A 24,799-nucleotide genomic window follows, 5' to 3' on the forward strand; every position below is an offset into this window, starting at 1 on the left:
AGGAAGTGTAACATAGGGCTATTGTAACTATGCTTAATGGTCTGTGAAGCAAGGATTTAAATGACTTTCCCTGATGTGTGTAATAAATAGGATGCATTTCCTTATTATAAACCTGACACAATCACCAATGCTAGTTTACAGTTTTCCAGGTTGGGAAATCACACACCCTCCAGAACCATTTGCACACTTGTATCACATGCCCAGGGCAAATTCACAGCTGATGCAAACTGGCAGTGATGTTGACAGAGCTCTAGTGTTTTACACCATCTGAGAGGCTAGTGACCAATTCTTTACCCACACACATACTGTTCCTTTTTCATGCTGTGCCAGGAATTCACCTAGAATTCAACTACTGCCGGGCAAATGGGTAGCTAAATCTGTGTGCGCTGCAGTGACTTTGCCTTGATGGGAGCTATTGGTCTTGCTTTGTTTATTGAGTGGTTAAGGAGTTGCTTAATCTGGCAGACAGCCGGGCTCATGGCAATTTGTGTGAGGCAGGAATGGAGTTCAAAGGCAAGGAAGTTACAGTCTGAACACTTCATCTAGTGCCAAAAGTGACATCAATGGGACCAAAACTATAAACAAACATTCCAATTTGCCAAACCCACAACTTACTAACAGTCTGTTTAATAGTCACTTAAATTTTCATCTGGATTTTTACAGTGTTACAATTATTTTTTTTTAAATAATACTGTAATTCCTCATGGTTTTGCCATGTCCCCCCCAACTTTCAATCTACAGTAGTAAAACATCACAGAGTTCTAACAGAACATCAAGAAACAAGAATTGTTGTAATTAAAAAAGAGAGAAAAACAAAAACAGTCCAACCATCTTCATGTTAAATAACTGCACAACAAGTAAAAGATACTAATGCTATTACAGCACTACAGCTACAGCCAAGAAAATAACTTGGAGGTTTGTCTCAAATGAATCAACCGCCATTAATGCAGGAGGAAAACAAGGAAGGGGGAGAGTGTAGCCACAGACAAAGAAAAGCATTCAGCTGGTTGGCAGCCTGCTCAATGCCATCTTTTAAAGGGTTAATACTTTGTTAATGCCATTTGTCATTTTCCGCACATCTATCATGGCCATTGACAAGACCCAGTTGCATCTAAGAATTTCTCCCATGAGCAAATGTGGTATGTGACTGTGGCCCAGATTCACAAAGGTATTTAGGCACCTAATGCCCAGCGATATCAAGGGGAGCTAAGCAACTAAGTACTTTTTGTGAAGCTGGAACATGGACCTGTTGGGGCCAGACTTCCAGCTGGTTTACAGCAATGGCCCAGCAGCCAGCGGTCTCCATGGAAATCAGTGAGTGATTTGGTCAGCAGGTCATGTGCAATTGCAGTGCAACTAGACTGCAATGCAGATGCTTGTGTTTGGTGCCAGGACACTCTAATAAACAGCCAGCTCTAGTTTAAAATGTTCCGTGTCTTAAAGCATCTGTTGAACTGTTAATTCAGGATTAGCTGCCATAAAGTACAACCAGGGTCATGATCCCTCCAAGGAAACCAGACCCCCTGAGAATAAAGAAACTGGCGTTTAAAACCTGTGCGTTAGGGGACCTCAGCAAAAAACAGCACTGAGCCGCAGTCTGTCCTCCTCCTCCAGCTGCTCAAGTCAGCTTGTGTTCTCACTTGTGCAGGGCTGGGAAGAGGGGGACTTGTCACTGGGCTCCAAGGCCACCTCACCTTATCCTGCACCAGCAAGAGGCACTGTTGCAACCCTTGATGCATCTGCCCTGGAAGGGCCATGCATGGCAATGGTGCTAGAGAAATAATGATAGTAAGTGGGTGACATTCCTGCTTCTGTTCAGCAGGCAGCAGAGTCTAGTGGGTAGGGCCCTGGACTGGGAGTTGAGCAAGCTGGGTTCTACATGTGGCTCTGCCACTGTCCTACTGTGTGCCCTTGGGCAAGCAAGTCAAGTCCCCTCTTGCCCTTTGTCTACTTAGATTGTAAGCGCCAGCTCTGCATGTGTTCAGCACCCAGCAAAACGTGGACTCTGGCTCAGCTGGAGCATCCAAGTGTTAGTGTAATATCAATAAATATGGCCCCATGTGGCCTATCCTGTATTTCAGCTAATACTCATGCTGCCCCAGCACCTGAAAGCTGGGCTTACTGTGGTGTTGCAGGGTGGTATGTGATGCTCAGCAAGCAACACTCTACTGTGGGGCCAACCACAGAGGTCTGCTAGGAACCCCAACGCCTCAGTCCTTTTAGTGCTGGAGCGTAGAGGGGACACCAGGACCAGAGATATGCTGGCCAGGGCTTGGACTGGCTAACCAATTAGGGCTTTGCCATGTGTAGTCACTGTGATAGGACCAGGGGCTTCTTGGGAAGGCAGGGCTGCCTGGTGAGGGGGCTCTGTGATGCAAGTAGTTCAAAATGCGAAGAGCAGAAGCAATCTGGAAATCGCTGTGAAGCCCAGTCCCAAGTGGGACACCTGCCATGGTAGCTGATTTGTAAGTGCTCAGTGTCTGGCAGATGCAGGGGTTTCTTGGCAGAGTCTCTCTCTCTCTAGGCTGACAAAGCCGCCTACACTGCTGCACCTGGGAAGTGATAAAAAGGGGATGAGGCTGCCAGAAAGGAAAAATCTCTTTTATAAAAATGCCATGTGTGCAGTACTGCTTGGTGAGCAACAAACTCGCTTCTGGGCCAAAGCCGTATGCGTTCAAGGGTCCTTCAGAGAAGATATTAAGCTAAGGTCTCTTTTCTCCATCCCCTGGGGGCTGCCCATGTGAAATCCAAAGCTGTGCTGGCATTTGCTGAAAACAATAAGAGGATAAACCCAGGTGTCTTGGCCAAGATTCCGCCTCACTGAACCTAGCTTAACTATCCATGGCTGCGTATGAATTATGGCTGAGTGCGTCAAGGTTACTGCACTCCTGGCAGCTAGCTTATCATTGCTTTGTACAGTGTCTTGAGATCCCTTGAGTGGGATGCACTGGCCCAGAGAGGCAGGGAGACAAATAACTAAGCATGACTGCGATACAGGCCAAGGTTAGTTAAAGGGTTTTTATAACATCTGGGATTCTGCAAGTGGCGATGATTTTATAACAGAAACCAGCCCTCAGGTCTGGGGCAGATGCCACCTTGGAGCTGCTAAAACCGGTCCTGTTTCCCCAGCTGGGCAAGCGCATCATGGGAGGCATTTAAAGCACCAGTGAGTGTCTACTGCTGGGGATAGAAGGGTATAAAACCTTTGTGACAGAGCATGAAAAGTGCAATCTGGGATCCGTATGGATTCCATCGCTTTGTTGCATATTGTAGACTTTCTTTTGCAGGGAGACGCTCATTGGCTGCATTTAGTACCTCATTGTTACTCTTCCAAGTAATGGTTTAACTATGGTACTGGCTGCTCTTCTAGTCTCACCAGTCAAAGTCAGCTCTCCTGAGGTCAAGTTTGGCAATATGTTCTAATGCAGAGGGAGTTTTATCTTACATCTGCCTATCTGAAAAGGGTCAGGAGACCCGACATATCTAATGTGCAGAATTCTCAGGGCATGGTAGTTGCTGATATACAAATACTGTTAGGTAACGCTGTGGGCATTAACTCCACACTAGATACAAAACAAACAGATTTGTATCCTTGGCACTTAGTGGGAGAAAAGAAGGTTGGCAGGAAAGCATAATGTGTAGGCTCAGATGGCTTCTGCCAGCGTTAAAAGGAGATTCTGCTTTGAAAGCTGCTATAACTATTCCATCATGGGGCCCCATGTTCATCTCACAGTTGTTCCAAATCCAAAGTTCTCAGCTGGCAAGGTCAAAGGTGTTTCTCTACCTGCCACCTCTGTAGCCTCACCTCACTCTGGGACTGGAAAGTCTTTCTCCCTCTCTGATCAACGCTGGTAATAAAGATCCCTTCTGCCAATGAACTAAGCCCCGTCTCCCTCATGCTAATGGGAGTTTAAAACAGCGAAGCTGTGACTAAGTAGGAGTGACGATCCTGACTGCCATGGCATGGATTCTTGTGCAGCAAGGGCTGTACAAACACAGCGCTCCTGTCAGTCCCCTCAGGGGTTAGCTCCTCATACCCCAGGTGCCTTCTTTTCCTTTTTCCCTGGGAGTGCTCCACCCCTGCTTTGCCCTGAGGCCACACTCCCACTCCACCCCTTTCCCCAAGGCCCCACCTTCACTCTGCCTCTTCCCACCCCCCAATTACACTCCACCCTCACCCAAGCCCCTCCCTGAGCTGCTAAGCAGGGGCAGGGAACAGCTGTGGCTGGTAGGTGCTGAGCACCCACAGAGTCGATGGCGATGCCTCATGCTGCAGTACCCTCAACGAACATGCTTGTGAGCTGTGGCAAGAAAGAGCAATCTAACTAAGAGCAGCCCTATTCTGGGGGTAGGGAGCACTCTGAAAAGAGCCAGATTAATCCCAAGTGCTCCACTGAAGTCACTTTTCAAATGCTTAACCTTTCATAAAAGAATAAGCCCAAGATGAGGTTTTTAGACAGGATCTCCCAAGGATTGGACTGCATCTCTTCAGTAGGTAGCTAAGTGTCTTGAAAGCCGCCCGCCCCCCAATGCATTCCACACTCCAGGTGGTGTTTCACTGTCTGCTAAGTGGAGAGGGATCTGAAGATAAGGAGACAACCCCTGCTGCAAAGTGGAAACAATCCCACTGTTCCTTTCACCCTCCCTTCCCCAAATCCTACTGGTCACGCTGGCTGGCACCTTTGAAGCTGATAGTGTGCCATGGGCTGAGGTTTGGTACCAGGGTAAATGCTTCCCAAGCATCTACATGTTAGCCAGAGCTCTGCCCAAACTCATCACTGCTTAGCAGCTGTTACTTTGGCAAAGAAGGACTCACATGCAGTGCCGTGAAAAGCACATTGCTACTGCCCTGTTAACCTCACTGACCACTCCGACATGCCATTTGGAGCTGACTACAAAGTGGAAGGACCTTGCAGGATCCCAGCACAGAGCCAAGATCAGGGACTCTGGAGAACGAGCAAGGAATGAAGAGGGTGGGGGGAGGGTGCTACAAGCCCTCCATACCCTGTGTTGGTTCAAAGATTATTGCTGCTGCAGTCCAGAGCTTGTGCTTTACAACTGCAGTGATTTTTCTGTTATCAGATCTAATCTCAGAGCTGGATCCTTATGGGGAAGAGCTAAATCAGACGCTGATGCCCTCTTTCTGCTTTTCCAGACCTGATGTTAATTAAGAGGCTGGGTTTATTAATTCCCTGCCTGGCTTCTGTTGTTCTGATTTTGTTCTCTTTGAGGGTCACGCTGCATGGGGAATGTGGGTGGGAATCGTAGGCTGGAACCTTTAAAAGTGTGTCTTTCATCCTGGAGTATAAGTTCACCTACAGTCCAAGGAACCTCTTGGTAAAATTAGCAAAACAAACAAACAAAAACTGGGTCTCACGAGACCTCCAACTAGAAGGCTATTGGCTGTGTTGACTTTAATACTGGGTAAGTCCTGCAAAGAGCAGTAGCTTCCCTCCCTGGTTTAAGCTTTTGTCTTGGGAGATTTCACTGACCTCCCGCAGATCCATTTATAAAACTCCCACAAATGCTCTTTTCTCCCGCTTGCCTCTTAGGGGCCTGAGAGTGGTTCCTCAACCCCTCAGTTGTCTTTGTCTCCATAGTCATTATAGAGGACGCTTAGCGCTTGCTCTTCACAAGTCTTCTTGAGGTCCCGGCTCAGCTCCGACCAGTTAAGTCCGTACGGCTTGATCTCGCTGTAGCGGCAGGCGAGATACCTGAGTGACGTGCGTTGGAGGCTGATCTTGGGCTCCTGAAGGAGGCTGTTGCACCAGCCGCTGAGGTCCCCAAGCTGAGAGAGAATGAGGCCGGCCTTCCTGAAGAGAGGACAGAGGAGAAGCCAGAGAGGTGGTGGGACAAGAGGTAAGAGGAGGGGTGGGGAAAGGGAGAGCAGGTGTAAAAAGAGAGAAGCAGGGAACATTAAACAGACCATGAAAAGGCCCTGGAGAATGAGGATAACAATCCTGTGTCCCCCTAAATCTCCATGCCACCTGAATGCAATGTCTCCCTGCCGAAGGGGGCAGGGCGGACCAGTGTCAATGCTGAAGATGAAAAGCGAAGCTGGCACCAACCCCACACCCAGCCACCATGCTTCTGTCCCCATCTCAGCCCCCTAGTCACTCGCAGCTTTTGTTTCTCTGAGGGTGGGGGCTAAAGTTCATGTAGGACGAGAGGGCCACCCCACTCAATCGAGGGTGGGGCCCCAGAGCCCAGAATACAACTGAGTCTGTAGGACCACACATGATAAGCCGAGAGTGGAGATCAAACGTTTAGACCTAGAGCTCTGGATGGGGATACTGAGCAGAGAACACAGGACAGTGCCCACCACTCCATGAAGGAGTCCGGGGAGCTGCGGGTATCACCTAAAAGGAGGAAAAGTGCAGCCAGAACCTAGGCAGGACGCTGTGGAGGAACCAGAAGAGGAGTGCAATCTGGTGCACTGCAGGTAGGTGTGTGCCAGGATCTCCCACTCTCCAGTAGGAGATCCTGGCTGGCAGGGGGTTGGTGAACCAGGCCAGCCTGCTGTCCCCATTCCAGAGCTGCCAACTACTATCCCTGGTGGGCTAAAAGCCAAGTGGAATCAAGGCTGGCCCACCATGGTGCTCTCTTGCAAGGTGGCAGAACATCCCACCACTTGCTCCTTGCAGGCGTTAGATGATTGCTACTGACATGGGTGGTTTTAAGGCAGCTACCTGGAGGTACCAGGGTGCAGAAGCCTGTACTCAATCCCCGACAGGCCCAGATGAACAAGGTGATGCCTCCTGGGAGGCAGTGAGCAATTGGCTAGCAATGCAGGAGCTCAGCACTCCCCAGTAGGCTGAGCACCATACAGCATGAGGCCCGGCGTCACTAAGGCCCAGATCCAAAGCCTACAGAAGTTGAGAGACTCCCATTAACTTCAGTGGGCTTTGAACCAGGCACTAACACCCACTGTTGGTCTGCTGGGAGGCCACTTGTCCCTCCTTTCTGGTTCTTCTCTAGAGCAGGTGGTTGGCTAACTGCACTCTGTGCGCCTCCACGGGGCGGGAGGGAATGGCCACGGTTCTAGCCCCAAACTTCTTGCTTACAAACCAGCGTTGCCAAGAAGTGACACAAGCACATTCTGACAAAGCATGCCCAGGAACAGCATAGGAGTCAGCACCTTCCATCCTGCTGACAGCTCACTCAGGAGTCCAAGTGTCCTGGGTTTGTATCCAAGACACCCAAGGAGTACCAGGAAGTAGTCAAATGACTGGCTAAATGATGTCATCTGCAAATGATTTCTCCTGTCCTCACCAGCCTGCATGCTTCACTCTAGCAGAGGATCAACCAACAGGTCCAGCTTCTGAACTCTGTCATCACCAGAGACCTCTGCAGCTGCCACAGTGTTCCTTTCCAACAGCATGAGCTGCAAACACTTCATCAGACATTGTCATTTCATGTCAAATGCTTGAACATTTCCAAGGGATGATGTTAACCTGCCTGCATTGTTGCTCTCTCCTCTTTGAAATTCAAACCAACCAAAAGATTCAGTGCTGATCACTGCCAGCCCTGGAGACTGAACTTCTCCCCTATACTGTACACCACGCCGTGCTGGTTTACCTCCACCATGACCGAAAGGGGCTGCCTCTGGGGACGACAGGGGAGTTCTCCTCTCCACGTTCCAGTCAGCCCTTGGCCTCTCTGCCGAGAGTGCCCAACAGGAGGATAATCAGGACCAGTTCTGGTTCTGGCTCTGTGACAAGGTCGCCTGTCTGGGGTTAGTCTAGTTCCCAGCAATCGGCTGCCCCCACAGAAGCCACCATTGGAGCGGAGTGATGTTTGGTCACTACCTCCTGGTGCTCAGTTTCAAGAAAGGAGACAGAGGAAGAGCAGCATGAAACCTGCAGGGATCAGTATGAGTATGTAAAATACCAGCTCTCCCCCAGCAGGGCCTATGCCCAAAGATGGCAATGTACATACTTCTTGGAACGGCCACTTCTACAAGAACCTGAACCTTGAAAAGAAGCTGCAACCCCTGCCCAGAACACCTAACCACTCAGCTGCCCCCAGGCCTTGGGAACCCCATGCCACATCTTTAAATGTCTTGGGGGAGGGGGGCTTCTTAGTAGCTGTCTTCACCCCCATACAGCTTTGGGAGAACTGCCAGGTGGTGGTGGTGTGGGGGGTGTCTTTGAATCTTTTCTGGCAGGCCAGAATGGCTCAGACCCCACACACCTGGCAGGCACAGAGAGGAAACCGCCCCAGTGCTCATCCAGGATAAGGAAGGCTTAATAGTCTTTTTAGCACTGGGGAGTTAAGGTGGCCTTGGAGGTTCCCTAGCAACTGTGCACAAGAGGAGACACCCAGTAATACTTGAATGCAACCATGAGGATTACTGAGTACTGCCTGCCCCTGCAGAGTCTCATGGCTTTTGCAGCAGGATGGAGGTTCTTTCCCAGCTTCTCGGTGCTGTGTCTGTCTGTGGGCTCTGGGTCATTTGGTCCTCACCAGGAAGTGTGCTGAGGATACAGGAGGCAGAGGCCCTCCCTGGGAATCTGCTGGAGAGCCACACAAGGACAGAGTGGGACCACTCAGTGCCCCCTGGCAACTGGGGAGGAGGGTGATGAGAAAAGCTTCCCAGGCCTGGGGGAGGCAGTGGGCCAAGCTGATACCCCCCACCCAAAGCCTGGCAGATGCAAGTCCCAGTCCCACTTGAAGACACCTGAAGGTAAGACGTGGGGGAGGCTGGAGCTCAGGGTGAGGGAGAAGGTGGCTGTGTGAGTGCTGTGGTTCCCAGGCCCACCTGCCTCTCCTAGACAAGGGCTGGTGGTTGTAGGTTTGTCTGGGACTTAAAGCTACCCTGATTTTGGCTGGAGTCTGAGCGTTAGAAGGTGAAAAGCTCTGAGTCCTATTGTCTCCTGTCTGAGTTACTCCTTCCCCCTCTTCAGGCTGTCTGCAGACACAGGCTGGGAAATCACTCCGCCAAAGCACACACTGGAAGATACTGAGAGTTTCAGCCCAGGGCGATACTGGCTTCTGCTGCTCTCACCCAGCATGCAGGACTTCTCAACAGGTGAATGGTTGCCATGGGACAAGGTGACCACAAGCAGATTCACAGATGGCCAGTGAAAGGGTGAGGGCTGGGCAGTTGGGGGATTCAATGTGAATACTTGGAGCTACTGTTCAGAGTACCCAGGAGGGGGCACAGAGAAAGGAGGTTGAGTCTCTATTGAAACGGCAACTAAAGACAGCCTTGCATTCACCTGACCACAGTGTTCTGGTGTCTGATCTCTAGCAGGTGTTCATCGTGGGATAGAAGGGGTCTGGCCCATCCCTGCACTGTCTTCTTTCTCTGAGAATCATTCACTCAAACGTAATCTCCTGGACTCAGTAGTCTCAAGGATTGGACTCTATGGTGTCTGTCAAAGTCCTTCTTCTCATGGGTTTTTTATTAATCTTCCTTCTCTGGTCTCAAGAAGTCACATCAACAAGGGCTGAGTTGGCCAGAGAGGGCTGAGATAGTGGATCTCACCCTCTGTTTCTGTATCCTCTACAACCACATCTGGTGCAGCACTAGACCTAATCTGAAGCTCTCCTTCCTGGGGTGGGGCAGTGCAAATGCCACCTACTCTCCCCCACATCCAAGTACTCCCTGAGGCACAGCAGCAGTGCAGTTCGCAACTGCAGTGAGGCCTGGATCTCATTTTGGGCCTGTATGTGCCACAATAATACAATCTGCCAAATCTAACCTTCCTAATGGTAACTAAGTCTCAGGGGTGTGTTGGTCAGGCAGAGCTGCTACGCTAGCTGGCACGGCTATCAGGCTTACCTGGGTCCTAATTCATCTTCACAACGCCAGGTGAACTCCCCGAAGCTCTCGTAGTGCTGATTGTAGTGGTAGAGGACCCGGTGCAGGCTGGGTGAGCCCAGGTCCAGCAGAGTGTTGTAGGCTGTCTGCTGCTCCTTGCCACTGGTGTAGCCATTGAAGAGATTGTAGATCTTGTCTGCTATTTCTGGGTAGGATGGCAGAGAGGGCTGTCAGTGCGTTTGTCAAACAGAAAGGAAATGTAGCCTCAAACCAGGTCAGATATCAAGTAAAGAGCCCTGGGGCAAAATCCTGAACCCACTGGGGTCCAGAGCAAACTCTTACTGACGTCAATAAGGCCAGGATTTCCCCCCGGGTGTCCTGGAATTTACACTGTGTCACCAGGTCATATTCTAGAAGCAGAGACAGTGGAACATACAGGATTAGACTTGTGGTCCCTCTAGTCCAATGGCATGTCTCTGACAGTGGCCAATACCAGCTGCTGTAGAGGAAGGTGCAAGGAATCCTGCAACAGGCAGTTATGAGGTAACCCACGCCCAGGTGAAGATGCCTCCTAATCCCCATCACTAAGGCTGGCTTATGCCCTGAAGTAGGAGAGTTTCTATTCCTGTCGAAGCTTTTTTTGTACTAGCCCTATGGGGACTTTTCTAACACTTCGCCATCAGCCTGAACAACCAATGGCAAGGCAAGTTTCCATCCACTCACCCTCCCACCAGCCTTGATCCTAACCTGGAGGGACTCCAGTCACAGTTCCTGCAACCATTCACACCCTGGTCTTTCTAGTGAATCGGGCTTCCAATTGCTGCTGGCTCTGGTGCTCGGTTTTCGGGCGAGATACCACACTCTGAGAACCGTAAATGGACAATGCTGTCTACTGGGGCAGCAAATTATTGCTGTAGTAATGGGAACAGGGCCGAGATCTCATGCTTGGGAGAGGCCACCTAACTGACAGCCATCGTGTGGGAACCACTTGATTACTGCTGAGTGGGATCTGAACTGGTTTATTCAAAAGAGTAGGGCTGTCACCCCCATCACCAGTCATCCCATCCCACACTCAGAACAATGCTTCCCATTATCTCCCATCCAACCAAAATGAGATGCTATTTTTAAACAAACGCACTCATTCCACCTGCACAATCTAGATGTATTGACCTGACTCCCACTGCCTCTAACAAGGTTCTGTCCTGGCATGAACAACGGAGAAGCCGCCGTGCGTCCTCAGGCAATAATTACATCAAGAGCCTCCAAAGTCCCCATAACCTTTGAGATCAAATGCCTGGAGCCCCAAGAGGGTGCTTCGTTCTCATCACGCTTTATCATCATTATTTACTAGTGACGTGCTGTAGGTAGGCGTGGACAAAGATGACGACAAGGGCCCAGAACCTCAGATGTTTAGGTGCCTAGTTCCCATTGAGGATCTGGGCCAAAATTCCTACCCCAAGGGTCTTGCAGTCTGAACCAGACAGATAACTAGGGACAGGCTGGATCTGAGAAGCTTCGACCCAGATCCAAACACCACCAGTGTTTACAGGGGTATTCAGTTCTGGAGTTTCAGGTGCGCCTGTTACAGAGACGCCAAAAACAACCAGGGCCTGGATTCCACCCAACTTCAGGGCCATTCACACCTATGGTTTGGCTTGGGCATATCTCTTCAACTAGCCCAACAAAAAAAGAGTGGGGGTTCGCCTGCGCTGTATTCTGCGTAACCATGCTCTGACAATCCACTGCAGTGAAGTCCAGCATGTCAGACCAGGGATTTGCCGGAGGGGAGGGCACCCCCTTAAGCACTCCCATTGTTACCTTGAGCCTTCACATCATCTACCACTGGGCATGGGGTCTTGACCGTCACATCACTTGACCTGGAGCGTCTCCCCGTGTTATCAACTCCCCAAAGCGTGAACCTGGAGGAGAGGGGAGATGTTATCACAGCACGGAGACGACAGACAGACTGGGGAATCTGGCGTTCAAACACGCAGGTGCACATGGCAGACCCTCATCAGGAGGAATGTATGCAACTAATTGCCTCAGAGATAAGGGGCTGTCCTACCCTGCATGTCACTTCACTCTGCTTGACACAGATGCTCCAAACTGGCCTGTGCTGCTTTTCAGTGCAGACCCAGTGGAAGGTGAGAGCTCAATTCAAGAGGTTTGGCATCTCCTTTGCAGCACAGTGAACTCAAGCTTGTGCAGGCAGTTCTCCGCTGGGGCTGGTACTTGAGGCACTGACAACCCTGCCAATTCACAAGAGCCCTGATGCATGATGCAGAGCAGAGCCCCGGCCAGCAGCAGGGAAGAGCCAGCTAACAGATGAAGAGCCTGCTGTCTCCATCCTGATGCCATCTGAGGTGCTCACTGTGCGTAAACTCCATCTTGGGCCCTGCCTTGGAGGAGGGGACAAGGAAAGAACAGAATTACAGCAGCCTTGGTGCGACCACATCATGAGCCATCGCCATTGCAGCCAGGGCAGCATGCCCAGCCCCAGTCTGGGAGTGGGGCTGTAGGTAGGTCAGGCATCAGTTCAGGAGCTCAGTGAGAGTCTACATCCCATGTGGACTGGAGTCATACTGTGGGCCTGGCAAAAGGTGAGGCTGGACAATACCATCAAGCACGTGTAAGAAGGGCGGGAGTTCAGGATCTTCCCAGCACTGCCACGTGTGCTCTGCGTGGCTGCTGCTGGGCTTCACATCTCTGAATCTATGGATTCACGGAGCACGGCGTTGCCATCAGCAGCTGGGTCATGACTGCAAATGGGAAATAACTCTCCAGTGCAGATGAGGGGGAAACCCACATGCCGCTGTGCCTGGATTCCCCTCTCCACTGACACCCCTGAGGGATAAAAAACTGAGGGGGATGCACCCTTTTCCGCCTGTGTAGGCCCAGCTCCGGGCGTACACCAGGGGCTCCTTGCCCCTCACAACCTCTCTGTGTGCCACCCTCCACCCCAATCTATTTCAGAGACTCCTTCATCCATGGGGCTCTGGGTGCCCCTCATTACCTCCTCCCATACCAGGGTTCCCCATTCTTCCTCTGCCCATGCCAGCTGCTCTGTATGCCCCACATCCCTAATCACACCAATCACCCCCAGCCCGTTTGCCAGGGGCTTTGTCTGTCCCTTCCCCCATGCGAAGGACTGTGTTCCCTCCCACTCCCCTTCCTCCACCGTTATTCCTTCTGTCTGGGAGAAGAATAATTCAGGGTGTAAGCATGTTAAACCCTAGGGGAGGTAGGCACAGATGAGATGGGGTATCGTTAGGCTGGAAGACATTAACAGGTGCCATCAAACAGTTCTTTGGTCTTCAGACAACTGCAGAGGTGCATGAAGCTGTCGCTGTGCTGAACAGCTGATGGGGCCTCCATCCATTTGTCCCCATTTAGGTTTCCCCATTTTCCCCCAAATCAATAGGGTTCAGTCCCTTGAGGTCTTGAACTTTTTCCGGACTTGATCAAACGCAGCAGTCAAGAGTTATTGCGTCACCGACAGGAAAATGCTGTTCAGCTGAGTGGACAGCCCTGGTAAGGTTAGCCAACACAGTGGTAATGATAATTTAATATTTGTGCATCGCTCCAGGAGCACATCCAGCATGAACCAATAGGGGGTGCTTGCCATGCAAAGGGATGGAGAATGAATGCTCCCTTCCTCCATGCCCCCCAAAAAGATGAGGAGACAGCTTGGGAGTAGCCAATCAAAAGCAGCAGTGCTACTCACGAGGTCGGGCATAGCCAATTAGAGGCAGCGTCACTCACGTGTAGATGGTATCAGGCTCCAGGCAGCGAATGATCAAGGAGATGGTGGTGGACAGCTTGTCGGGTACTTGTGCCGGCATCGCACAGGGGGATTTGGCTCCAGAGATGATGTCATCCACCAAACTCAACACCGTCTCTAGGGAAAGAGGGAAAAAGGAGAATTTAGGCAATTATCTTCCCATGCCCAAGAACCTAAGCAGGGGACGATGGGTCACAAGACCGGCCAACCAAGCCCAACACCTAGTGATGGATCAGACATTTCTTGGAGGGTCAGGAGCAACGAGGAAAGGACCTTGTAACAGGCTGACTATTGGTGATTTGGAGTGGTGCATCGTACACTACCTCCCGTGTGACATTAGCCAATTTGGAGCTATGGAAGGGAAGAAAATGCATTGGTGGGAAGGGGAGGAAAAATGTTTATGTTGCTCTTTTGTCCTGCCTTGACCCTGAGCTGCAGCACATGATCAAGACTCTTAGGCCAGTGACCTCTCTGCTAGGGGGCAAGTGGAAGTTCTATGGAGCTTTTTCAGTTGAGGAAAAGCCTTAGTGTCCCCATTGCAGACAGAGAAATACAAATAGCCTCCCAATCACTGAGTCTCCAGCACAAGAAGTGAGGATGGAGACTGGTGTGATTGTGAACGAAGGTCACTTGCCTGTAACCGGATGTTCTTTGAGATGCGTGGTGGGCCCTGTCTGTATTCCACACATGGGTGGGGATGCACCCAAAGCTGGAAATGCTAACAAGTGGTGTCTGTTGGCCCGCAACAGTTCTCCTCGTCCCCCAGACTGAGAGAATAAGAGCCAGTGCAGGTTGACGCCTTTCCGGTTCCTGTTCTTACCATGAATCCAGTAGGATTGGAAGCAGAGGGGAAGGAGGACGGGCAGTGGAGTACAGGCAGGGACCACACATTTCAAAGACCCTTCAGTTATGGCTAAGTAATCTCCACTTCTTCTTCAAGTGCTGGTCCCTATGTGTATCCCGCGTGGGCGGTGGACAAGAGTATTCTGTCAGGAGGAGGGTGAGAAGATGCAGGCAAGACAGGTGTGTTGAAGCACTGCAGTTCCCACTGTGGCATCTGCAGTCGAGGCCCAAACTGGTGTGTTCTGTTTTGGGAATGTGTGACTGGAACTCCAGTCTGCCACTCTGCATGTGTCTGGTAATGGTACTTCCTGCAAGGATGCTGGAGAAGCAGCATGTGCTCTGGTGGAATGATATGTGCTCATTGGGAGCACACCATGATGCACCCAGGAATCCATTTAGAGAGTCCCTGAGAGGATATAGCTCGTCCCAGTGATCTTTGCGCTATAGCAAGAAATAGCCTAGGTGATTTTCTGATAGATTTGGTTCTCTGCATGTAGAACGCTAAGGCACATCTGAGGTGGAGGGAATGAAGTCTCCTCTCCTCAGCAGAGGCACAGGGTTTCGGGAAAAAAACAGATACATGGAGTTCAGAAATAACCTTGGGGAGGAATTTAGGGTACAGGCTTTCAGACCAATAAGAGATGGATTTCGGAATGCCGCAAGTAAGCGAAAACAGACAGCTATGACCCCAATCCAGCAAAGTATTTAAGCATGGGCTTAAAGTTCAGCCTGGGCTTAAGTACTTTGCTGGATGGGGGCCCACACCTCACCATTGAAAGGATTCTGCTCCTGATTTCACCCTATGCTACCAAGCCAATGCTGCAAAAGGCAGAGCTGTGATGAGGGTGTTCCTCATCCAGCCAGGAATGAACTCTAATGGCTGCCAGTGCCACCCCGGCCCCAGAGCAAAGGAGGAGCCCGAGCAGAGCCCCGTTCAGGCTGCTGGAGGAGCAGCACCCTCCGTCACTGCCCTCACCAGTCTCCACTTTGGAATGATCCATCCGGTCGGTGATCTTCTCCTGACGGATGAGGTAATCAACAATCTGCACTCCAATTGGCGGCTCTGAGTGCTCCCATTCCAACACCACCAAGGTACTGCTGGGCTCGTGCACCGTGGAGAGCCGCAGCCTGAGGAAGAGGGAAAACCAAGGTGGGTCAGGCCCTGTGAATAGGCAGCTCCCACCCGTCCCTAATGGTGTCGTTCTTTTCTTCCCAACCCTCTTCAGTGTGGGGCTGGCTCCACCCATTGCCCCCTCTGAGCTCCTGGAGACTCACTGTCCTCATGGGCTGGGTTGTGCCCTGTGCCTCCCAGGAAGCAGAGCTGTGAAGACATGATCCGTAGGGTGGGGGGCAAAGGTGACTGGTGGGAGCCTTGCATGGCTGCCTGCAGCCCAGAATAGCCAGTACACAGAGCCCAGGGCCAGCTGCTTCCCCTCTTCATCCAGCCCATCCTGCGCCTAAGTTGCTCCTGCACTGGGGAGGAATGTTGCAGCACCAGTCAAGCCTGGTGTAGTTTTCATTTGTGCAAACGTCCCACTGATTTCTGAGACCGCTCAGCCCTGCCTGGGGAAGGCAGCTGTTTTCAAGCGAGTGCTACTGTCATGGTATAATTCCCCACTCTGAACCTTAGCGTCCAAAAGATGGGGTACTAGCATGAATTCCTCTAAGCTCAATTACCAGCTTAGTACTTGTAGCGCTGCTCCAACCAGGAATTCAAGTGCCTGGTACACTCTGGTCCCCCCAAAACCTTGCCCAGGGACCCCCAAGACCCAGACCCTCTGGATCTTAACACAAGGAAAGTAAACCCTTTCCCTCACTGTTGCCTCTCCCAGGCTTCCCCTCCCTGGATTACCCTGGAAGATCACTGTGATTCAAACTCCTTGAATCTTAAAACAGAGAGGAAAATTCACCTTACTCCCTCCTTCACTCTCCCTCTCCCAGACTCTCCCTGAGAGAGAAAGTAATCCTAACACAGAGAGAAATTAACCTCTCTCCCCCCCTTCCCTCCTTTCTCCCTACCAATTCCCTGATGGATCCAGACCCAGTCCCCTGGGGTCTCACCAGAATAAAAAAACAATCAGGTTCTTAAACAAGAAAAGCTTTTAATTAAAGAAAGAAAAAAACAGTAAAAATTATCTTTGTAAATGTAAGATGGAATATGTTACAGGGTCTTTCGGCTATAGACACTGGGAATACCTTCCCAGCCTAAGTATACAAGTATAAATTAAAATCCTTCCAGTCAAATACACATTTGCAAATAAAGAAAACAAACATAAGCCTAACTTGCTTTATCTACCTAGTACTTACTATTCTGGACATATAAGAGACTGTATCAGAGAGATTGGAGAGAAACCTGGTTGCATGTCTGGTCACTCTCAGAACCCAGAGAGAACAACCACCAAAAACTAACAGCACACACAAAAAACTTCCCTCCCTCAAGATTTGAAAGTATCCTGTCCCCTGATTGGTCCTCTGGTCAGGTGACAGCCAGGCTCACTGATTTTGTTAACCCTTTACAGGCAAAAGAGATATGAAGCACTTTTGTTCTATTAACTCTTACTTATCTGTTTATGACAGCTACTGAAACCTTTATGCCACACTCAATTCCCCCGCACACCAGAAGGTTGTCACTAGGGATCAGGGATCAAGGCCTTCTACAGGGTGGAGCGGGGGAAGCTCAAGCTGCCGCCGCCACCCCAGCTTCCAGCTACATGCTGGTTCTAGGCCTCTGGCTCTGGAACCTTGCACCAGCACCAAAGTCCCCTTCAAAAGGAATAATCTCTGCAGAGGAGGGGTGAAATCAGCGTGGGAGAGACGTACACCGGGTGTGGGAGGGGCGCGCAGGTCGGGAGCCCATCGGTGCCAAAAGCACTCGAGTCGCACCGGCACCAGTCTTCAATGACATCCCCACTCCCGGAACACCACAGGGTGCTCATGGTGGCCTCCTGCAACAGCTGAGATAGAGAAGGAGGGTTAGGCCCAGGCAAGCAGGAACGGCACCCAACCCCCACCCTCATCACCCACTGTGCCACTGGCACCTGAAAACCTGTAACTTTCCGCTCCGCCCACAGCCCTGAGCACACTGTCAGCAGCTGGGAGCTCTGAGACCTCCTGGCAAAGAGGGGACAGAGAGAGAAGTCAAAAGGGATGGGGGCCATTCATGGGGCGAGGCAGAGGCGTTCAGCCTTCACCCATTTACAGCTGGTTTCAAGTGGCAATTGCTGAGCCAGGTCTGGGTCTATTTACTCCCGCACATGCCAAACGGTGGCCGGTGCTCTGACCTGATAAGCTGGATGGCTGTGTGCCAAGTGCCTGGTCACTATGGTGACCTCACGCCACCCTACCAAGGCAGATGCCTTTGGGACGCTCTCTGGCTGTTCCTCACCACGTGCTACACCCCTTTAAGCTGTATCTACATGCTCCACATGGCAAACATCAGGCTGGCTCAATAAAGAGAGGTGGAAAGGACAAGCAGTGATGCTGCCAGCCGGCCACATCACACAAGGGCTGGCTGTCATTCCAGGCCTGCCAGAGCCATTCGCTGCTAATAACCTCAGCTCAGCCAATCACAACTTTCCATACTCTACCCCTCTCTCAGCAACCCGCTCCTCACCCTCTGGGTTTGGTTGTTGGTGACCAGCTCGTAGATGGGTGCTGCTTTGGTGACCTCCAGCAGAATTGGCTCGGCTGGCGTGTCTGGGCTCGAAGTCACATGGCAAAGTGGGCATGAGGAGGGGCAGTGACCCCTGCTCTGGCACTCCATGCGGACCCCAGCTGCCATCCGCTTGGTGCCCGACTCGGACAGGCTGGTGATGTACTCGGGGAAGGTGAGAACCTTGGGGTCCCGCTCTCGCTCCTCAGACTCGTCAGAGGGGGAATTGCCTGTGAAATGAGAGAAAGGGGGGTGGGGGGGGTGGGAAATCAGGCTAACCCATAATGCCCTCATCTGTTCTCCCTCTACAGCCCATGGCTCTTCCAGTACCATATATGGCCACACTTCACTTCATAGTCAGGAAATACTGACTGGTGATTATACCAGGGACCAGGCATCATGACCTCTGTCACTGGCAAGTGACCTAAACGTCTCTGTGCTTCCATTCCCGCACATCCTGGCATCCGGCTGGGGGGTTTGCTTCCCTGGCTGCCCTCCATGCCACTCATGTGCAGAGCCTGACTCCCCAGGCGATCTGCAAGTGGACTGAATTCATCTGCAGTGACTGAAATCTCCAATGGAGGGAGCCTTTCTCCTGCAGATGGGGTGGGGGCAGGGGCACAGTGAGTGTAAAGGTTTATTCTGGCTTCCACTTGGACCTGCTTTCACATCCCGAGAACGTCCTTAAAAATCCTCCTTTGGGGTGAAACCTTCAATGCTTGGTCTCAAGCCCAGGAGTAATTCTTGTTAGGTTTAAGGTAAATCCTTTTAGCCCTTTATGGGTAAGAGCAGAGTGAAAGATAAGATTTTTTTTTCAACTTAAAACATTAAAACTTTTTTTTGGAGGGGGGGGTATTATAAATTCAAAGCAAGCATTTTATCAGCTCTCATTCCACCCACTAGAGGGCAGTGTAGCACAGAGTCTCCATATCATGCCTTTCACTTTAGGCTTTTATGTAAGACAATTAGGAACACCTGATCCAAAGCCCACTGAATTTAAAGAAAAATAACTTTGTATCAGTCCCCTCCTTTGGAAATTCTGGCATGAACTTCTCTGTACCTCAGTTCCCCCATCTGTAAAATGGGAGATGATGCTGACCAATCTTTGTAAAGCACTTTGGAATCTAGGAGTGGAAAACATCACAAAAGCATTATTATTAATTATTATTATTATTATTATTATTAATAGGCTTGGCAGGGTTCATAGTTTCAAAGATGTTACAGCCAGAGGGAACCATTGTGATCCTACAGGAAGTCAGAGTAAATAACTGACTTCCCAGAATTCATTCATGTTTGAACCAGAGCATCTCTTTTGGGAGAAGGAGGTCTGGGGGAAATCCAATCTTGACTGAAAAATTGCCAGTGATGGAAAAAATCCACCACAACCTTTGGTAAGCTGTTCGAGTGGCTAATTACCCTAATGGGCACCTACTTTTCAGCCTGAATTCTTCTAGCTTGAACTTCCAGCCATTGGATCTCATTATACCTTTGTCTTCTAGCCTGAAGAGCCCATGATCAATTTTTTAAATTTTTATCTATTTCAGTTTTCACAGTTGTGCAAAATTATGAGTTAAACATTTTTTCTATTTGTATTAATTTAAATGTTCACAGTTGCAAGCAATTATGGAGGGGTTAGATAATAGTTATTTAATGATAGACATTGCGATTCAAAAAGTTACAGCTTTACAATTGTTAAAAAACATGAATTGTCAACATCAAATGTCAAAATATACAAAATAACTATCCTTCAAACAAACTCTAATACTTCCTTTGCCTATCTGTAAATTTCTATAATTGATGGAGATGTTTTTCATCGGTTTGTGTTTATATGGTGAAATCAACATTTACTGAAAAAAATCTAATCCTGCTGAGCCTAATTATTAAGTACTTAACATTGAATGCAAGTCCCATTTTTATTAATAGCCAAAAAGGACCATTGCAATAGTTACAAGAACCATCTTATTTTCCTCCCCAAAAGCCTCTCTCCTTGTTCTCTCTCAGAAATCTAGTTGTGACACTTGTTGGAATGGTGGATAAAAATCACTTATTCAAAAATAAATATATAAATGAAAATCAGATATTTTTAACTTTAAATATTTTTTAAAATTTTAAGTGAGATTATTTAATTTAAATATCTTTTTTAAAAATAAACCTATTTAAAATTAAATTTGAAATTGACAACCTATGTTAAGGCTTAAACTTGCTATAATGTATTAAAACTATTCAAATTAACAAATAATATTAAGCAGTCTGTATTTGCTGCCGAAGTTTAAAGAAAGTCAAATCACTGAACTGGTGGCTGTCACTGGCTACGCACCTGGAACCAGCTTGCTAAAGGGCTAAAACAGCTTTTGATAGCAGTAGCTTCTTCTGCAGAGAGAATATTTTCTTCATTTCAACTTATTCAACTGGTTCAGTTCAATGACTAATTCAGTCAAAGTTGAGAAACTGACTGGCAGTTGAAAAAATCAGGAAAGCTTGTTTTCTATATCCAAGCAATAACTAAAAACAAAGTACAAGAGAATGAGATCTACTAATTCTAAAATCTTGCAGACCATTCCTTCTCAATCATTAATTCAATCATGATCTGAAGCAGAAGGGAAAGCAGGAAGGTAGTGGAATACAGAGAGAGACTACACATCTTGAAGAACGTCCAATTATAGATAAGTAACCTCCTCCCCTTCTTTGCGAGCTGGTCCCTATGTGTAGTCCAAATGTGGGTGACTGGTAAGCAGCTGTTGGGGGGGGTGTGCAAGGATGCAGGTGACATAAATTACTGTAATGCTGCTGTTCCAAAGGCTGCATTTTCAGAAGTGGCTTGAACTTCATGAAGGGATGGATGCAACTCCAAGTTGGCACCTTACAAATGTACACTAGGCAGCCATCAAAGGTATGGGAAATAGAGGAGGATGGTGTCAACGATGGCTTGCAACTCTTGAACATCCTGTCAAAAGTGACCTTTAGCCGGTGGATGAGGTTGGGCGGCTGACGTTGAGGTGGATGGAGCTGCATACCTTGGTTTTTGCAACGTCTCATAATTACCTGGTGGTTCATATGGTCGCTAGTGGTAGAAAGGTTGTAGAAGAGGCATTGATATATATACCTCTTTATGATGTTTCTTCTTTGGAGCCAGAGTATAAATCCTATGGAGTGGAGGGTTGACCTGGAGTCATAACTAGTGCAAAGACTTGACTGTCTTTTCAATAAAGAGATTAGCTGGGTCAAAGGGTAAATGCTTGATGTTGTTCTGAACCTTGAACCCTGAAGAGAGAAGTCATGATTCACGCCACAATACTACTGTGGTTGCTCTAGATGTGGTATCGGCCATGTCAACCACAGCATGGAGTCAAGTTGTTGCCATGAGTCTACCCACATCAGCAAAGGTTTGGAAATTGGCCCTTTCCTCCTGAAGAAGGTGTATCTTTAAACTCCAAGAATATGAAGTAGTTCATAAAATCATACTTAGCTAACAGGGCCTGGAAGTTAATGATTCTAAACTGGACGCTGGTAGATATGACCGCTTTCCTCCCCACAAGATCAAGGTGTTTAATACCCTTGTCTGCAGATGTGGTTTTGGAGTGTGGAGGCCCAGATCTTTCTACAACTGCTTGTGCTACTAGGAAGTTGGGGGCAGGATAGATGAACAAAAATTCTGCCCTTTTCAGGGACGAAGTATAATCTGTCAGCTACTTTGGGGATACAGATGCATGATGCAAGCATGTGCCATACCACCGTGGCTGGTTCCATGAAAGCCTGGCAAAGCTACATGATTGGGTCCACTGGGCTTTAGAATCTCCAAGAGTGTATGCTGTATGCCATTAACTTCCTCAAATGGGATCTGAGGTTCAGATGTCACCATCTGCAAGAGTTCTTGTATTGTCTCTGGTCATCAGGTGGGGATGGCAAAGATAGGGCAACTGCCACATTGGGTGAGGATGATGATACACACCAGTAACGCTTATACCAGTGGATCTGTCTCTCGACATCTTTCTCCTCTGTATACTCTGGCAGAGCCTGTTGCTGTTGTCTGAGGGAAAGAGGGCCTGTGAGACTCTCACACAGATCCAGGATGCCATGCATATCCCATGGACCCCAACAGGGCCAGTATATTTTGAAGGCTGGCTGGGGAGACCCCAAGGCATCAGGTACCAGTGGCTTCTCGGACCGTAGTTTTGTCTGGTTGGAGGATGGGTCCAGAAAAGTCTAGAAGCCCTGTCTAGGCTAGCCTTTGTTCATGAAGGCGATGGTTCATCCTGAACATTAGATGGAGGAAAAAGTAGAATCTGGTTCCATGGCAGTACTGTCGCTGCTTGCTTGTGGATGGAGTAGGGAAGCAGCTCTTTCTCCCTTACGTGGATTCCACTTCTGGTGTGGAAACATTCCTCAGAAGGACTGGACCTGAAAGCAGAGGAGATTGTGGGTACAGAAGAGTGAAGATATCCTCCAGAACGGTATAAGTCTCAATCCACCCTGGTCCTGGTAATTGGTATTGTTGGATCTGGTGTATCCATGGGCTTAGTGGTTGGCTTGTCCCATTTAAGGGAAAAGAGTTCTGCCTAGAGCTCTTCGTTGGTGCTGGCAGGTACTGATTCTTCAGTTTACTAGCTGGTACCGGAGTTGATACCTTTGGCTTCTTGCTCCGGAGTGCCTTACCCTCGTGACTGGGAGGCTTGCGTGGGCCTAGGTCTTTAGGACTGGAGTATGAGGACTCACCTGATTTGGAAGGAGTCGGGGAGGGATCCTTTCTCTTGGGAGCAGATCCGGAAGGGGATCTGTTCTTATGTCCGTGAGAGCATCCCCTATTCTTGAGAACCCAAGACAACGGCTCTTTGGTTTTATTAGATCTGGCCTCTGCCCCAAAGCTAGTGCTCGGAAGGACGCTGCTCAAGGGCCTGGATACGACTGGGGTCTCATAGCTTTGTCCATCAGGTACTTCCTCAGACAGAGCTGTTGTCCCTCTCAGGTCCATGGAGGGAAGGAGGAGCAGATATTTCACTTGGAGGAGATATGAGCCTCCTCAGAGCAGTAAAGATAGTGCTGGTGGTCACTGCTGACCAAGATGGAGGGAGGACAGGAGACAGTTCTTAATCCAGAACTCTGGGCACAGTCTCCCCGAGGGGGGAAACAGAGTCTCAGGATAGGGAAAAGCTAGTCTACACTAACTACAGAGAGAGTACTAAAAACACTAAACACTATATACAATTATGTTTACAGATAAGAGAGGTAATGCGAAGATAGCTACAGCCACAGAGGATTCCGAATCAAGCCATGTGGTGGTAAGAACGAACTGGGGAGACAGTCAGCTCACACCTCTGCTTATCCCCTCCTCAGTGCTGACCATGAGGAGCTCCAGGGCAGAGGCATGGACTGATGCACATTACTTGCATGATTTTCCAGTCTCAGGTGCATGGGGTAGATGCGTGCCCACAGGTGGAACACACATAGGGACTAGCACTCGGACATCAATTCAATTCACTAACTACCGATAATACTTCCTTCCTAATACTTCACTTGGTTTTAAATACAAAATGTATTTTGATAATTACTTTTTTCTTATGTATCTAGCACACTTAAGGTAGGTTTATTTAACCAATAACAAACTCATTTTAAATGCTGTTTTTGTGCATTTTTAATTGAAATCCAATTTCCAGCCAAATTAATCTTGACACAAATATAAAGTAAAAAATTATGTAAATAAGCAATGTGCCATTCACCATTTTTCAACATCATAATAAGAATCTGAATGAATAAATGTGTATAGATATAGTGTATTCTCCTGGTTAGCAAAGAGTAATACCACATTTGATTCAAAGGCTGTATTTCATTGTGAATAAACATCTTTTAATGGTTACCAGCTAAAAAATATAAATGCAAAACAAGATTAAAATTGATTTAAATCAAGGGTTCCTGCTTGTTGATTTAAATCATGATTAAAATTGCTGACTGACATCATTTTGATTTATAGGAGACCGCTTTGGTGAGGGGAGCAAAATTGTTTCTTAACACAGTGTTTTGCAGAGTTCCTATGATATCAAAGTAGCTCGAGACACTCTGAATGGTCTCTGCTTGCTACTAACCAGGTATACCTATACCTACAGTGTTGCAATATATTCAACAGCTAAAACCACCTATAGCAAAGAGACCACTAGGTGGTGCTGTGATGCCATGAATTGTTCCAGCCCTGGGAAAAGCATATGACAGCAATAATTTAAAAGACCTATTTAAGATCAATGCGCAGTATAGTTCCTCCAAAATCTCCTGGATCAAACAACAGAGATGAGCTACAGGCTGATGAGAGGCAATGGGCTCATGCCCTCGGAAGCTGGACAATCTCCACTAATGAGTGAATTAAGTGAAGTGCCTTTCTTTTCAAGGAAAGTTTCTATTGAATAACACTGCATGGGGCGAAACAGCCCAATATACCCAATATACCCCGGGGGGAAATCTTCAAATGAAACTTCTTGATTGAAAAAAAAAGCAGCGAGCTTTTCTTGCTGCTGCTGCACTCTGAAAATATGAGGCCAGATTGTCAAAAGACCTCCGCACCCAGCAGCTCCTGCTGTCTGTGTGCGCATGTTCTCTATGTAAGCTGCTGGGTGCTGAGACGCCTGAAAATCCTACCTGGAAGGGAGATGCGTATTAGATGCTGAGCAGACATAGTAAGTGTCCCTCAAGATCAGGTGCAGAGAGTCCTAATCTGGAACAGGGGACTGAGAGGAGCATGGGCTCCATCAAAGAGGTGCCCAGACAGCTCTCC

General features: G+C 48.8%; 1 protein-coding gene across 3 annotated transcripts in view; it reads right to left on the reverse strand.

Annotated features, from left to right (window-relative positions):
- Nucleotides 1-626: 626 nt before the first annotated feature.
- The window catches only part of ASTN1 (astrotactin 1), a 209,522-nt gene continuing 185,349 nt past the window's right edge, over nucleotides 627-24,799 (reverse strand). For 2 of the 3 annotated variants that reach the window (XM_050962986.1, XM_050962985.1), the window contains exons 17-23: nucleotides 18,004-18,272; nucleotides 17,211-17,344; nucleotides 15,367-15,518; nucleotides 13,529-13,664; nucleotides 11,585-11,685; nucleotides 9,788-9,971; nucleotides 627-5,813 (exon numbers count right to left, since the gene is read on the reverse strand). In XM_050962986.1, coding sequence (XP_050818943.1) covers nucleotides 5,579-5,813; nucleotides 9,788-9,971; nucleotides 11,585-11,685; nucleotides 13,529-13,664; nucleotides 15,367-15,518; nucleotides 17,211-17,344; nucleotides 18,004-18,272 — 1,211 coding nt within the window. In that variant the 3' untranslated portion in view covers nucleotides 627-5,578. Of the gene's footprint in view, nucleotides 5,814-9,783; nucleotides 9,972-11,584; nucleotides 11,686-13,528; nucleotides 13,665-15,366; nucleotides 15,519-17,210; nucleotides 17,345-18,003; nucleotides 18,273-24,799 lie in introns of those variants that run through there. The other variant, XM_050962987.1, reaches the window with a different exon arrangement.

This window comes from Gopherus flavomarginatus, chromosome 7 (genome assembly GCF_025201925.1).
Source record: "Gopherus flavomarginatus isolate rGopFla2 chromosome 7, rGopFla2.mat.asm, whole genome shotgun sequence".
NCBI lineage: Eukaryota > Metazoa > Chordata > Testudines > Testudinidae > Gopherus > Gopherus flavomarginatus.